General features: G+C 38.8%; 2 protein-coding genes across 2 annotated transcripts; one reads left to right on the forward strand and one right to left on the reverse strand.

Annotated features, from left to right (window-relative positions):
- Window positions 1-3000: 3000 nt before the first annotated feature.
- LOC144422991 (uncharacterized) lies at window positions 3001-6402 on the forward strand. Its single transcript, XM_078113132.1, has 6 exons — window positions 3001-3129; window positions 3333-3391; window positions 3798-3813; window positions 4559-4609; window positions 5014-5237; window positions 5669-6402. The coding sequence occupies exons 1-6, from the start codon at window positions 3060-3062 to the stop codon at window positions 5849-5851; spliced, it is 603 nt and encodes a 200-aa protein (XP_077969258.1). The 5' UTR covers window positions 3001-3059; the 3' UTR covers window positions 5852-6402.
- A 1458-nt stretch (window positions 6403-7860) lies between these two features.
- LOC120344533 (dual specificity testis-specific protein kinase 2-like) lies at window positions 7861-16551 on the reverse strand. The gene is made up of 8 exons (XM_039413807.2): window positions 16431-16551; window positions 15915-16084; window positions 12987-13120; window positions 12184-12232; window positions 11500-11649; window positions 10626-10796; window positions 9548-9718; window positions 7861-9138 (listed from the first exon to the last, which is right to left on the reverse strand). Exons 1-8 carry the CDS (start codon window positions 16471-16473, stop codon window positions 8533-8535), a joined length of 1494 nt encoding a protein of 497 aa, XP_039269741.2. The 5' UTR covers window positions 16474-16551; the 3' UTR covers window positions 7861-8532.
- Between the last annotated feature and the right edge of the window lie 256 nt (window positions 16552-16807).

Consider the following 16807-nt stretch of genomic DNA (forward strand, 5'->3'; position numbering starts at 1 on the left):
TGGGGTGGGGACGTGTATGACTCATAGTTCACAATTCCCCCAAACAAAAAATAATTTAAACATGAGTATTCCAACTTATTCTGAATCATATCAAAAAGGTAAACATATCGGAAATATTGGTCTTCATTTAGCCGATACCGATACACTACCGATACCGAAAAATTGGCCGATGTTGCCGATACCGATACATTGGTACATCCATAGTATAGACTGGGGAGAGCGATAAGACCATCAGAGCTCCCCTCATGCAGTTTAAATATAGCAATTGGTAATGAATCAGTGAAAAACAGATATTTCGATCTATGCTTAGACTAGAAACTTCCAACCCAAGTGGGCGAAATACGGTACAAAACAAGGGTCTAGTATAGTTTAGTACCACAAGTACTTCCGGTGAGCGTAGCATAACGAATTTTGCATATGCTATTCCTAACCCCCACCTGACTATGCCATCTAAAAATTACGTCACTAAGATGACACCATCACGTCATAGGGCTTGCCAAAGTATAATTACGATCGCCCGAACTGGCATCTGCTCCGCTTATAACAAACTCGTTAACGGCGTCGATATCTCTCCTATTGTGATCGTTGAAGAGAAAACGAGAGAAATATCCTGCTCGATTTCGGGTGATCGTCTGCGTGTTTTGGACGACAATCAGCATACTATGGTGGGCCTTAGTACGCCACTGTGACGTCGAAATGACATAATTTTTCGGTGACGTAGTCAGGTAAGGGTTGGAATTGACATATGCAAAAAATTGTCGAGCCACGCCAACTAGAAGTGCACGTGGGACCAAACTATACCAGACCCCAAAACAACCACTAAACAGATTTCAAATATCAGAATATCCAATAGTTGAGTCGGGTCTCATGTACTTTCCTACCTAACGTACTTCTAGTAGGCGTAGCATAACAATTTTTTGACATGCCAATCCTAACCCCCACCTGACCACACCATCCAAAAATTATGTCACTACAGCACTACGACGTCACAGTGATAGTGTCCTTCAAACTATGCGAACTATCAACCAAGACGCGCAGACGAGAACCCGAAATCGAACAGCCATTTCTCTCGTTTTCTAGTCGCAACGATCCCGATAGGAGAGAGATCGCTGACGTTAGTCAGTTCTTTATCGTCGGCGTCGATGCCATTTCGGGCGATCGTACGAGTATTTGGCAACCTCTATGACGTGATTGTGACGTCGTAGTGACGTAATTTTTGGATGGCGTAGTCAGGTGAGGGTTAGGATTGGCATGTCAAATGATTGTTATGCTACGCCTACTAGAAGTACGTTAGGTACGAAACTACACGAGACCCGTTGAGTCAAGATTAAAATTTAATTTAGTTTTTACTCAGCGTCCGGATGAGAGCCAAACTTGACACCTGAATTATTATCCTATGTGTTTCTACTAGCTGACTGCTACAGTATGTATTTAATTTTTCCGTATTTAATCCCACATGCAAATTCTGTGATCAGTTTTAGTTTATTTCCACCAATTCTTTTATCGTCTATTATGCTGACTACCGCCGGTATGGAGTCAAAATAGACTTAAAAAATAAACTCGAACAATATTTTCGGCTCAACGGATAGTCCTGACAAGAGTCCGTGGTTCGCCATATGGTTAAGTCGTCTTATTTCTTTCCTCTCCCCCGGGATAAATATGTAAACCCTACACTCTGTTCAGGACTGGATCGTCGAAATTTACTGAAACAGGTAACTTACGGCGCTCGATGAATTTTCTCGGGTCAAAGGTTATTTAAAATTGATTGATTTAAGAATTCTTTTCGCAATGAGCATTCGTGAGAAGCAACACATCTTTGCCCAGAACACAGCTCTTCGATAGATTGTTTTAAAACATTACAAATACTTCGAATTTAAATTTATGAGACCTATGAACATTACTTAACATCTAGAAGTTTAATTGGCGGCCGTTATAAGGATACATTTCATTTGTGTGGGGTTAAACTGGATGGTTACTCAGTTTTGATGTTTTGGAGGGACCATAAACCCCTTTTATGCTGAATATTGTAGCGAATTACGCAAGAGCACTGAGAAATCACGCTAAAAAGGGAATTCCGATTTCCGATAAAATTCCGATAAAATGCAAGACGATAACGCAAACTGGATTTTTCTTTCGCAATCACAATGGATGACTCAGTCAAAATTTTCGTTCGCGAAAAATTTCGATATGGGAAAGGGAAGGGACGTAAATAGCTGATGCATGAAGAAGGGCGTTTTGCGTAGAAGAGCGAGAAAGTGCGTAAATATAGATCGCTCGATGTCTTGTATCACATTGACAGCTCGAGGTACGACGACTGGAAATTATAAAATAAATAGTGAAAGGAATAGGTGACCTGGTGGTTGTTCTGTAAAGGAGTTTTAGTGAAAAATTGCCATAGCAGCTCATAGTCGTCGGAATGGCAATGTATGTGTGATATTTGTGGTTCGTTCAGGTTAGTTCGTTAGATCGTGCGTAAGTCAAGCAGGGTCATTCAAATTTAAGAGCCATTTAAAATCAAGCTCTAATTGACTTTAAATTTTTTGAGTGACGCCTCAACTGTCGTATAGCCTCTAATATTATTACTTATCGATCTTAAGATCGGTAAGTATGTTGATAGGTATTTGTCTGTTTGTTTGTTTGCTTGTTTGTTTATTTGTCTGTTAGATACACGCGATATCTCACGGAAGCGAGGTTGAATCTGCTCCAAATTTTGCATGTGCAATCATCATAGCTCGGATCAGAAGCCCATTGATTTTGGATGGATAATGTCTTGTAATTAGCGAGTTATTAATTGATTAGTAATGGGACACACGGTGTCACTATGGTGTAAGACCACTGTTTTGGGGATCCCCTAACCTTCGATCGATAAGCCTTCGGTTTCTAACCAGTATTCTAGTTTTATTATTACTGCATTTTTTCTCACGACTTACTTTGAAAATGCCAATTAAGAAGAGCTAATTATGCCGGTATTAAATCTACAGTAACCTTAAATATTTTTACAGATATCTACTTTGTAGCTAAGTTTTTAGTTGCCTCATTAAACCTTTCTAGAAGCGAACATGGACTTCGTCAAAATTATTTCGTTCATCTCTCTCATCTGTGGCTTGCGTGCGAAGCTAAAAATACCGGGTAATATCTGTTTCAGATACAAATACATGATAATTTGTGCACCCCCCTCCCCCCCCCCCCCCCCCCCTGCTTCTGGTAACAAGGATTCTAAAATATAACAGATTCTTTAATTATGTGAGGAAGATATCTCTCTAAACCAGTCACGACGCCTATAATTCTAGACACAAAATGTCGTTATATTCAATTTCCTATTTTTTTGACAGCTGGAGCCTGCGTTTCCAAGATCGTGAATGGGAAACTCGTTCAAGTTGGAGATTGCAAGGTAAAATTGAGTTTCTATTTCTTACCCGGTGTTTACACACTTTGTCGCCAAGCAAGGCTTTGACTTGACAGCTATATATAAAACTACTATTTTCTAGAGGTCTTAAATCTTTGTTCCACGCATCGCCTGTCTAATTTTACATCATGTACTGGGCGTATATATTTGGACCTGAAATTTTCATCTTGCATTCCTAAAACTGTCTTTGAGGCTTGGAACAAGCTATTAGATTCGACGCTCAAAGCACCGGGCCATCAGTTCAAACAAGTTATAATTTTTTCTCAATATTTAAACCCCAAATCGTTGAGATTGGCGGATCCGACTTTTGCATGGCCCGACGCTAATATAATCTAAAACAACGTGTTATAATAACATTACTATTCATCTGCGTTTTCTATTTGTTTCACAGAAAGACGATGGATCTGGTGAGTTCGTCCTACTTCATGATATATATTGGGTTTGAAAAATACTTCCATGGTCGTAAACGAATGAGAGACTTTTGATTCATACTTAAGCAATGGTCTGAAATATTTCTCCTATTGCGTAAGCTAATCACAGTACTGTTTTTCGTGAGCTATTTCTTCATCTCCATTTCGGATAAAGTAGCTCTGGACAAAATAAATAGGGGATAAACAAATTATATAGGTTGTTAATTTGCTATACATGAGAATAAATATAACATATTAGAGGGCAAGTAAGAATGAAATGTTTGTGTTATTAATATTATATTATTTGAATCATCAAACTAAGAAACAAACTCATCACTATAACGTGCTGCCCGTGGCGCACCCTCCCCCCCCCCCCCCCTTTGGCTCCCCCTCTTTAAAAGCCACTGTGTGGTCGGCATCGTACCTGGTATTTTCAATCTACGGCGCTAACGTAGCTAAGCTAATCTCAAACACTCTTGCCAACAAGTCTTCACATTTGGTTTTTGGAAACAAAGTTTAGCAAAACTAATTCACGACATCTTTTTGACTCTAACTTTATACCAGTATTTGGTTTATACATTTTATATTTCTCTCCGGCGTTTTTATAGTGTTGCCATATCATGAGAGGCAAAGTTACTTACGGTCGTCAGCGAATAAAAAACTGCAGACAATATAATATGATGAAAACTGATCTAAAACACTTCGCCCTACACGAAACTTGAATATATCAATTTTATTACAGAAATCGCCAGACTGATTAAAAAGAGTCTTGATGAAAAGAAAAAAAATGAAAGTAATTTCATTTTTGTGATCTGATAATTTAACTATAAAATATGCCACACCCGTCATAGTATAAGTATTTAATTTACTTAAGATTTCAAGTATTGGACCCTGATTTATCACCGGGTGATTAACACAACCCCTAGTCGGTTACGACTTCACCCACCAACCATGTATCTAAACTTGATAGCTATTATGACATCTGAAACAAATTTGTCCCGTCGTTTTCATATCTATTTTTCGTCGTATCGACTTTTACTCTCTCCGAAATTAATAGATCACAGTATTACTAATATTTCTATTTTGAAAGAAACTCTCATTGAATAAGCAAAGCGACAAAATCTTAATCCCAGATCGTTAACATATTCTGAAATTTTAATATAAAAGATTTAATGACAACAATAATGTTGCTTTCAGTAAAATGTGACATCACATATAAGTCAAAATGCTTCCGAATAGTTGTGTATAGTACACGGAATGTCACTTTCAATGACGGTAAACCAATCTGCAAATCAATGAACAACGGAAAACCCGCGAACATTTACGACCTCACGCATTTCCAGCTGTTGGCCCGCTATCTACGGTCGCTGATCTCTGCTGGTGGGCGACATATTCAAATCTGGACCGGGATGGAGTATAAGGTAAGTTGTCATAATGTGAAATATCAGCAAAGTTTGACTCATTTTTGTAAATAAACCCGGGTCAAAATTGGGTAAAATATGTTTTTTAAAGATTTATCAAGAGCTTGGATAATTAGAAATATGCCAAATTTAGATTTTGATTGCGATTCCCAATATATTGTTACGTCATAGACATGTAGCAGAATATTTTTCTAATTTCCACGTATTTTAGAATTCGTGATGTCTCGTGATTTCTGGCTTTCATTTATTATCGTTATGTTTCATGTTTAATTTATTTTCATGTACTGGTAACATGTATCATTCAGTACCTGCCATACTCCGTTCCTTTACTGTGAGAAATATTGCTACAGGCAAATATAATAATCCGTCATCTAATATTTCAATTCAAACAACAGATTTTGAAACCGTTTTTCTATTTGTTATTGTTACAGAACAATCAGCTTTTATTGTCAAGTGGAGAACCAATCACTATAGCAACTGAAAAGTGGCATCCGGTACGATATTTATCGTGGACACGCGTTGTTGTTCAGGCCTATAGCGACCCAGTGATGGAAGAGGAAATGAACAATCGTCCACCATCTCGCAAAAGTAACGGTGTCATCTGTGAAATGTAAAACCAGCTCAAAACCTGACAGAACTTCGTTGACGGGCTGAATGATATAATCGACAAAGAGTTCTCACTTTTTATTACTTATATTACTCCTTTATTGGACACCTCAGTGTACATACCGGTCGTTTCAATGTTATGTTGTTGTTCTTGTTCATATTCTTCTTCTTCTTCATGATAAAATCGCTTTTTTCTTCGAATACTGGACCAATTGCTTCGAAATTTTCAGTGGTTAAAGATGAAATTTTTCTCCAGAAGGTTATTACTTTCATTTATTTCAAATATTTCTGTTAGCTCTGTGAGATCCTATTGTCTCGTAACTGTCTTCATAAAAGCGGGGCTTACAGTCACTGTTATAACTGATGTCTTTAAATGTTGGTGCTTTTCTTGGAATCGGTAAACGTGTCCATATATTTAGGATAGCTCGCTTGGTATTATAAACCTTATAACCCATGCCTTGAATTGGTCGCCTTGTCTATTGAAACTTTTTGCTCAGAAATTTAATTCATAGCTGTTTCCATGTGATTTCTGTATATAACCAAACATGATAATAAATATTGATTCGATCATTTGTGAGTTTGTTATCATTTTATCAGTCAGTTGAGACAGTTCGCACGCATGAAAATTTAAAATCATATTCAGAGTTTAATGACAGTATTCATTAGAAATGGATGAACTGGACGAGAGGTCGTGGTTCGCCGTATGATTAAGCCGTCTTTCCTTTACCCCGGGATAAATATATAAATCCTATCCTAACTATTAACGAATTAAGATGAGGCTTCGTAAATGTCGAATAACTATCGAAGTGGCAGCGATGGCCCAGTGCAAAGGCTCGCTACCTTTTTTGTTAAGTTCATGCCTTCGCCTGTTTTGGAATTCTTTATTCCTCCCCTACTTTGCATAAAAACTACTTTATCTGTTCAATCTTGAACGGATCCTTATCTAGTGTTAAGCGCACTCTCGCTTTTGTACAGTTTAAGTAGGTGATAGGGCGCTCCCGAAGTATGTGCACCAAGATGGCGCACAACCTGAACTCTAAGATGGAACAACTACTATGTTCAGGTTGTGCGCCATCTTGGTGTACATACACCTGAAGATCCGGTAATAATGTGTGCATAAATAAGTATTATAGTAATAATAAAGAACTAAAGAATATTAGTAATGTTAAAGAAAATATAAAGCAAAATCTACATTCAAGAACGAAAACATCCCCCCCCCCCAAGGGAGAAATTACTTCGCGGTTGGGAAACGTTGGCGTAGCGGTTAAAGTACCAGACTTACCTGTATCGGCATTCAAGTCATTCATTCAGTCTTCCGATTAATATGCTTCAACACATATTGTGTGATATCCTTTTCTCTGTCGCGGGACAATAAAGAATAACCTACTCGCCCCCTAGTAACCCCCTTTTGGTGGAGCGAAACCCCTGATGCAGAAGTTCCCAAAACGGAGCCCGTGGCCCGACAAGGGGGCCACAATGCTAAGTGCACAATTTTACCTTTCACTTTAAGAAGGAAACCTTGTTCTTCCTGGTTTCATTAGTTGATGCGGTTATTTCACACGCGGCATGAATTGTTTGAACATGGGATTTGGAATCTACCAATCAAAATAACGCTATAAATACGACTGGAATGATACACAGGAGTCATGAGTGTTGAAATGGGACACGAGTCATAGGAAGGTAGGAACGAGAAGATTGCTGGACTCATTGTCGCCGTTGGGTGGTTCACGTAACCGCTGGTCGGTTACGGCTTCCTTCACCATGAAGTCCATGATTTCGGAAACAAATACCAGCTAATCCCATGCCCGACCTGGAATGGGAACCGGATGGGTGGCCGTGGTTAAACCGTCGTATCGGCTTTCCTCTTTTCGGGATAAATATGTAAATCATAACGACTATCCCAATGAAACATTCCTCAGGATCGAGAAACTTCCGCGCAAGTTTAATTGTGTTCTGCAAAAAACATCAAAAACAAAAATACTCCTATTCCGATTTTTTATAAAATGAAAACACAAACTGCAAATAAATTCGTTTATTCTCATAAAAAATCTTGAGAAATTTGAGCAAACTCTTTTGGGCTTTGTTTTACAGACAGAAGAATTGTATTATTTATAAATATATATAAATGCAAACCTCACCTCAATGGCAAAACAAAATGGTCTTTATAATTTACATAATATAATACGGGTCGAAACAAATGACTGACTAATTTCATATCCGACATGGACTGGTAACCGGACGAGAGGCCTTGGTTCGCCATACGAGGAAAACCTAGGCAAACCCGGTTGCCAAATTATTAGTCTTCCATTTTTTGGGTTGTTTAAACTATAAATATATATATAAAAGCAAACCGAATAATGGCAAAACAAAATGATAGCACTTTAATAATAGCGCGAATCTAATAGGTATTAGATTATATGGCGCTCCCGTAGTATGTGTACCAAGATGGCGCACAACCTGATAACACTAGCCTGGTACACAAACTATGCTAAGGTTGTGCGCCATTTTGGTGACATACTACGGGAGCACCAATTATATTTAATCAATACATGTATGCATATGATAATGTAGACTCCGTATTTGATTGTAAATTTGCTTAACCTTCGGCCCGTAATGATGGAACACCCTGGTTGTGAACCTCTGGTTTAAAGCTTCGTTCTGATAGAAAATCCGAAAACACGTAAAATATTCAAGAAAAATCGTCTTTTTTGTTACAAAACATACTTTTTGGTCTTGAAAGCTTAGTACTCATAGTATGAGCTCTTGACCTGGGTTTTGTTACTTCCGTCTTTAGTTCCGGTAGGCTGGCACTCCGCCTTAACGACATATCTTTCGACGGGGCAATATCCTCGTGTATGACGTCATCTCTAAATCTTCGTCGACCAGTCAAAATCGAGGAAACGAATTTAAAACTGACTTTCTTTCTAGACAAGCTAGTGTTTTTCTTGGGGGGTGGGGAGTGTAAAAATTCTTGCGTATTTTGTCCCACAGTGTTATTATTGGTATCGTCTTCTTGACAATTTAAACAAATTTTCAATTTTCTACTACCCTCGTCGGATTCGCCGAACCCCGAGTCGTCGCTAAGCCCGGAATGCCTTTGAGGTAAAATGGGAGTGTCCTTGTGCGAGACAACCGATTGGTTCTTGCATATGCATTGTGGTGTCACCATATCTTCCTCGATGCTCGATAAAATTTCTTCAATGACGTCATAATCTGCCGTGTCGTGAGAAGATTCGATGTCTTCAAGCGAGTCGACAATTTTGTCAAATTCGGGCCGAAGGAGCGGATTGTGAACCTGAGAACAAGGTAGCAATACTCAAATTTATGGACAGATGGAATGTGGAAAAAGATCACAATTTGGGTGAAACCAATGGGGGATAATTATGTGCAAGGGAATTGCTGGACTCCTCGCTGTAGGGTGTTTCACGTCACCATCTCTGGTCGGTAACGGCTTCCTCAACATTCAAGTCCATGCATCTGAAAGAAATAACTGGCTACCTAATCAAATGCCCGACATGGAATGGTAACCGGACGAGAGTACGTGGTTCGTCATACGACTAAGCCATCTTGTCAACTTTCCTCTCTTCTGGATACACATGGAAATCCTACCATATGAGCCGAAGTCAAAAGTTTTTTCAATCCGGATCCGGTTTTGATATATCATTTTTGGAATTAAAGCACCGGTGACCACAAATTTACGTTACCTCTGTGCATTCTTTTACTAAATCCATCAACTCTTTTGGGCAGTTCGGACATTTCTCCTGAAGTTTCTCAACGTCCAGTCCGAAGTTGGACGTCCGAGGTAAATCTTCTGGGTCCGAAATCACACGAGCCATTATCTCACATGCCAGAATGCCGTATGAGAACACGTCTGCCTGTAGGGAATACACATTACTCAGCGCTCCCGAAGTATGAGTACCAAGATGTCGCACAACCTGAACATAGTATGTGTACCAGGTTGGGCTCAGGTTGTGCGTCATCTTGGTACACATTCCGGAGCGCCCATTATTACATTTTAATGTAAGTCTACTCAAAGCAAAGTCCGAGCTCACAAGTAAACGCAAAAATAGTACTGATGATTGCGAGTCTGCTCAGTACAGATTCCCAATTTGAATCCTTTTGGGGAGATTTATCTGTGAGAGAATTGCTGGAGCCGATAAGACGGCTTATCCATATGGCGAACTACGGCCTCTCGTCCGGTTACCATTCCAAGTCGGGTATGGGATTAGTTATATTGTTTGTTTTTTCGGAAGCATGAACTCGTTGGTGGAGGAAGTCGTAACCGACCAGCGGTTACGTGAACCACCCAACGACGGCGAGGAGTCCAGCAATCCTCTCGCACATAACCATCCCTGCATGAGATTCGAACCAGCGAACCCACGCAGAGTAATTAGAGGTGCGGTGGCGAGCGTATTCCTAACGCTTAGCCCGTTGAGCCACACCGCCGCGCCATTTTATCGGCTTTTCTCTTTCACAAGATACACATGGAAATATAATCCAAATAGCGCGGCGGTGTGGCTTATCGTGCTAAGCGTTAGGAATACGCTCACTACGGCACCTCTAATTACTCTGCATGAATTCGCAGGTTCGAATCCCATGCGGGGATAGTTATGTGCGAGAGGATTGCTGGACTCCTCGCCGCCGTAGGGTGGTTTACGCGGTTGATGCTTCCTCCACCATCAATTTCATGCTTCCAAAAACAAATAACTAACTAATCCCATACCCGACATGGACTGGTGATCGGACGAGAGGCCGTCGTTCACCATAATCCAAATACCATACCTTACTGTTATACAATTTCCCGTTAAGCATTTCAGGTGCCATCCAGAACGCTGTCCCCACCATCGACATTTTTCTTGGTGTTTTTGTGTCTCCCGTGACCTCACGAGCTAAACCGAAGTCCGCGACAACAACAGTGCGAGATCCCGACTCTCCGTGGCGGACAAGACAATTCTGAATAAGTAGAGAACATTGCTCAAACATGGAGATGTACAAGTTGTTTCGTTTGTCATAAAAAAGTGTTCCCATATTAAATATAAGATCCAATATATACCATATAAAAGTATGTCCAGGTGTCATGAAAGTGTTCCCATGTTTTGTATAGAAGTGTTTGCCTATTACATATCGAAGTTTTTCAGTGTGTCATATTAAATTGTTCCCATGCGACATGTTCCCGTGCCTTATAACAGTATGTCCGGATATTATATAAAAGTGTTCCCAGGCTACACTTAAAAGTGTTCCTATGTCACATATGAAAGTGTTCCCTTATTATTTATAAGCTTTCCAATGTGCCTTATAACTGTATGTCCGGATATTATATAAAAGTGTTCTTATGTGTCATATAGAAATGTTCCCATACAAAAAAACTAAGCAGATTCTATTTGGCGTGGTCGAACCCTTTCAAACGCTAGGAATACGCACATCATCTCTGATTACCCTGCGTGCATTCAGGGATAATTTTGCACGAGTGAATTGCGGGACTCTTCGCAGCTGTTCTCAAATTCATGAATCTGAAACAAATAACTCGCCAAGTAATCTCATACCCGATATGGACCGGTAACCGGACGAGAAGACGTGGGACACCATATGATTGAGCCGTCTTAGCGGCTTTCCTCTCCCGTTGAATGAATGTGTAAATCTTAAAAACCAAACTTACAGCTGATTTCAAGTCTCGATGAAACACATGGTTTGTGTGAAGGTACTTCATTCCTTTCGCAACATCCCGACAAAATCCAAGCTTTTCCGACCACGAGAGGGCGATATTGTAATCTAATAATAGTTCGTCCAATGCTCCGCCGTTTATGAACTGAAAATTTATTTTAAAAAGTGTTACCAGACGTTTCATGGTTAGCTATCAATAATCCTTTCACCAAATGAACTAAACGAGTTAGATGTAAATGCGCAGTTATATTCCTTGGATAATTTCGACAATAAAGTCGATCTGTAGAAAATTCTTCAACATATTGTTGCATATCAGTGGTCACTTTTATCTGACTTTGTTCAAAGCTAAAGGCGCGAGAGATTGCCTATTACGTCATTATACAAAATTAAATTTGCGTCTCACCCCATGCCGGGATGGCTACATTTTAGATTCTAGTGATTTTTCTAACAAGTTCGAATTCCCAATAATTCCCAGATTTAAAAAAATATTAAATCAAGCCGTATTCGCCCAGTCAGTTGAGTATAAGTTCGAGTTTTGTAGGGTTAAATCGCTTGGCCACTCCGATCCTTCAGGCCGAAGAGCTATTGAGCTGTCTTCGATATCAGTGGATGCTTATACAAGGCCTTTTTTGGAGTCAAAAACATTAAAAACGTGAAAATAATCATAAATGTGACAAACCTCTAACACTGGATGAAATCTCCCATCTTTCGCACAAAGGCCGAGGTACCTGGGAAATAGATAAGAATTTGAAAAAACTGCCAAAATTACAAACGAGAAGACCGAAGACTTATCGATGGAAACGGCGGTTTCGATTCATGACTCTTTAGTGAGACCGCGTGTCCCATCACTTATTAATTATTAACTCGCTAATTATATGACATAATTTATCCAAAAGCAATAGGCTTCTTGTCCGAGATATGATGAATGCACACGCAAAATTTGCAAAATGCAGATTCAACCACGCCTTCGTGAGATATCGCGTGCATCTAACAGACAGACAAATACCTATCAACATACTTACCGATCTAAAGATCGATAAGTCATAATACACGCTACGAAGGGGGTGGCTGTATTTAGGGGGCACCAACTATTAACTTGGATTAAGATTCGAACAATGACGTATTTACGTAAAATGGCGCCATTGGAAAAGTTCATAAGATACGCCCACTTGATCGTTGACTGACCATTTTTTAGCGATTGGTGTTGAATCGAGATAATTGTACGTCAGTATTGAAATGGAAATACGATTTTCAATTCTTTTCAATTTGAAGTTATTTTTATTGCAATATTTCACGATTAGAACTTTTCGCTCTTTTTGCGCTCGTTATCAAACGGCGCCAATGGCACGAGCAATGGCTGCCACACCCTAGATACGCCCTCGGACCCGAGTCCTATTATCAAAGACTCGGATCGTTTTATATTAGTAGCTGCATGTAGAGAGCATTATACGGAGAAAAACGTCCATCGTATAATTAACTTACTTAATTATATTCTCATGCTGCAACTTCTTTAATACTTTGATTTCTTTCAGCATGACGGCTTGATCTGTCTCGCATTCGTCATGTTGCTTGGAGGCTTTTACTACTACAGTGTGTCCCGTCGGCCGATGACAAAACTAAAATATAAAGATAGGTAAATTAGTAGGGATTTTTCCCTTCTCAGTGCATTTTTGAAATGTAGTATGACGTCACGTTAAAAATTATGACGTAATGTTTTTGAAAACTTCAAATAGTAGAATTAGTGGGGTTTTCCCCCTTCCATTGAGTTTAAAAATGTCTCATGACATCACATTTTTAATATGACGTAAGGTTTTGGAAAATTCTGAATGAGTTGAAATAGTGGGGTTTTCTCCCCTCCCACTTAAAAGGGTTTCCCCCCTCCCACTACTGCATCTTAAAAAATGTATGACGTCAAGTATCGCATTATGACGCAACGTTTCTTAATACAAATGGGAAGAATTAATAAGGTTCTCCCTTCCTACGCGTTTTTAAAATGTAATATGACGCCACTTTGCAATTATGACGTTTTTGAAAATTTGAATTCAATACTGTCGTCGCTCGTCTGAATAGGTGTGGTCAGACAAAAACTTAATCTTTTTCAATTCAGCATTACTAACCAAATTTTTTATAGCCTGGGGGTATATAGAAAGGATCGTTTTAATTCAAGAGTTGGCCAAGTATAATACGACTTCAAACAGCGCGATATATCATATAGCTATGTATGGCCGTGTATCATTTACTGTGATTATATTGAGTAAGTGCAATTGAATAAATGGTTTTGATAGATTACTTGTGATTATAGCCGATAGCCTAGGATGGGCAAATTACGTGGGCCCGCTGAAGTGTTTCATCCAGTCCGCTGACACTACGAGTCTACGACTATGGTTTTTATGTTTTTTAAATTTTCATTAAAAATATCGATGAAAATAACGTCATAATGACTCCGATTGTTGCATTGCGCTTCTTATTATTATATATTTTAATTCATAGTTTTTCACATTGAGTTATCAAAAGTGTGATCACAGTAATACACTTACCTGACCACCTCAGCTAAAAGCAAGTTCATTTTAGCGCTGTATTGTTTTCATTTTGCTCAGAATGTTTTGACTCGGTCAACGTCAATTATTACCGAACAAACAAAATAATGGCGCCCACGGCATAGCGAGTGACGCACTCACGGTAATCGAAATTAGAAAAAATAAACATCCAGGATTTTTTAGAATATACGCTTGCTTAGAAGCACGGATTCCCAGCTTTTTCAAGCGATCCAAATTTAAAAAAAAAACTTTGTAACTTGTAGATTTTGTAAAAATCTCCCGACCGAAGGATATGATCAAATACTAAACGTGTAGTACTTTTATGTTCAAAATTAAATGAATAAAACAATCAACTTTATATAACATTTAATTCCCCAGAAATTACTTTAAAGCGAGAAAACTGCGTGTGTTTGCTGCCATGGGCGAGTTTTTGAAATCGACGCGTGGCTTCACTTAAGCAAAATAAATGCTGCCAAGTTTTTACGATGACCCACACATACTATCACTATCAGGGTAACACTTCAATATCAAATATAAAATTTTGGGTCGCGACTCATAAGTTGAGGAATACTGGCCTAGAGTAGCGTGTATCAAACTATTCCTTTCTGTGCCTTTGTAGTATTGCAGTGGTTCTTAACCTTTTCCGATATATCACCTGTTTCGACAATTTCGTCTTTCAATATTTCGTCTTCGTTCATAAAGATCATTTTGTTCTGCCAGTATTACGTTTGTTTAATATACTTATGGTTTATACCAGGGCCACTCAACTGGCGGACCGCGGTCCGAATCCAGACCTTTCGAGTATTTGATTCGGACCGCACCTAATTCTTTATTTTAGATCATTAGCCCCGCTTTTAAAGTTTCCTTTTATAAAATGACTCTTGTAGTTTTGAATATATATGAAAACAACTATAACACCATAATAAGCAATTTGATTAGCTAATTAATAATCATTAGCCGGTCGAGAGAGTGTGCGTTTTTAAGGATGCCGCAATATAAATTCTGGAAAGACCGGACCCAAATAATTTTGAAGTTTTGTATGCGGATCTTCGGTAAAAATAGTTGAGTAGCCCTGGTTTATACAACAATTTAGTCAATAGAATACAGTAAACTAATGCACTTTGAGCCTCTGAAGTTTTTCAATGTGGTTCCGCTCCAACAAAAAGATTGCTATATCTAAGTAGCCGGCTGGACATGCGGGTGGGATTACTTAAATTCACGAGACTTTTGCTGTTTACTGGATTTCCAAGCAAAATAGCACAAAATTAGGTACTCCCGTAGTATGTGTACCATGTTAGGGTTAGGCCATAATTTTATTCCGATTATCCTTATTTTAGTTCTATTAAGAGTTCGGGGACTGTCTGTGTTTGCCAAGTAAATATACCTCATGCCCATAGATTTCAGTCCATTTACACAACTTGATGTAAAGTAGGCGAACAAAATTAGTTACATCCATATTAGTGCACACACTTCTAGTGAGCCTAAAATTGTATATTTATCGAAAAATAAAGTAATTTCAATCGCATTTTTAATTGTTTTCTTGAAAGCGCCCGGCAAGGAGATAATTACATGTTGAAGACCGCGAGAAAATTTCAAATTCAATATACACGTAACAATTGAATTCCTTTGTTGAATCACAAATACATTCCAAAACCACTTATTACGCCATGGAGGGTTCTTGACTCACCCACTTTCTTTTTCCAAATTCAATTATGATTTCCATTCGATCACGCGATCGTGGGCTTTAGCAGCATTCAAATCTCAAGGTTCGCCATATGGTTATACCGTCTTATCGGCTCCCCCCTCACAAGGGGAAAAATATGAAAAGTATGAATTTACTGCTGTGCAATGGGGTGGGGAATCCCCGCCTTACCTTGTAAACATCTGAAAAAAATCCTTCCCCGATTTTCGAAGCCTCCCCGTCGTTCCAGTAAATAATATCGCTTATGCAGAGCAATAGCCTCGGCCACGTTTTTCTGCGCATTAAATTGGGGGGTGATTTCTTCTCTCCTTCGGTCTCTTTGATCTCCACCTCTTCGTAATCTGAAAAAATATGAGATAAGATAATAAGACGCTTGGAAATTCAAGGCAAGCGTAATGCATGAATATGTGTTAAAAAAAACACGATGAGATATTCTCAGAAAGGACTCTAAACTCGCGAACGTTGTGATAATACATGAATATAAATAGGAAAACACAAAGCGGTACTTTTTAGTCAGCTTTCAGATTGTGATCATTGTGATAATGCAACCAGAGTGTTTTAAATTGAATATGCAATGCTGAACGAGAAAGATGCAATTCCCCCTCCAAACCATAGTAGCATTTAAGAATTACTGCTTGTAAAGAGTCTTTTTCGAAGAAAAAAGAGTTGTAATTATTAAATAAATACCTGTTTCGGGATTTTTCATATCGTCGATGTTTCTTATTTCCATCCAAAAGTTGGCTGAGGCAACAGTTATTGTAAATTTATTCACAAATATATATATTCATGATATAATCTAATACAAGCTGATAATGTAAATAATATGAAATGTAATATAAAATATGAATATCCTCGGATATAAGCAGACCTCTTGAATACGACGACCCCATAACCTTGTAAATTTTTTTTATTTTTAAACCCTACATGCGAGGATATATGGTAACAGAGCAATGCTTAAATATTTGGACACGAATACCAAAATGAAGTAGTACGGGCATGCAATCTGTTACAGTAGTAAACTACCGGTACCGCAGAACGTAGAACCGACATAAAGTGCCAGTTCA

The sequence above is a fragment of the Styela clava genome, chromosome 5 (assembly GCF_964204865.1).
Source record: "Styela clava chromosome 5, kaStyClav1.hap1.2, whole genome shotgun sequence".
NCBI classification, from domain to species: Eukaryota; Metazoa; Chordata; class Ascidiacea; order Stolidobranchia; family Styelidae; genus Styela; species Styela clava.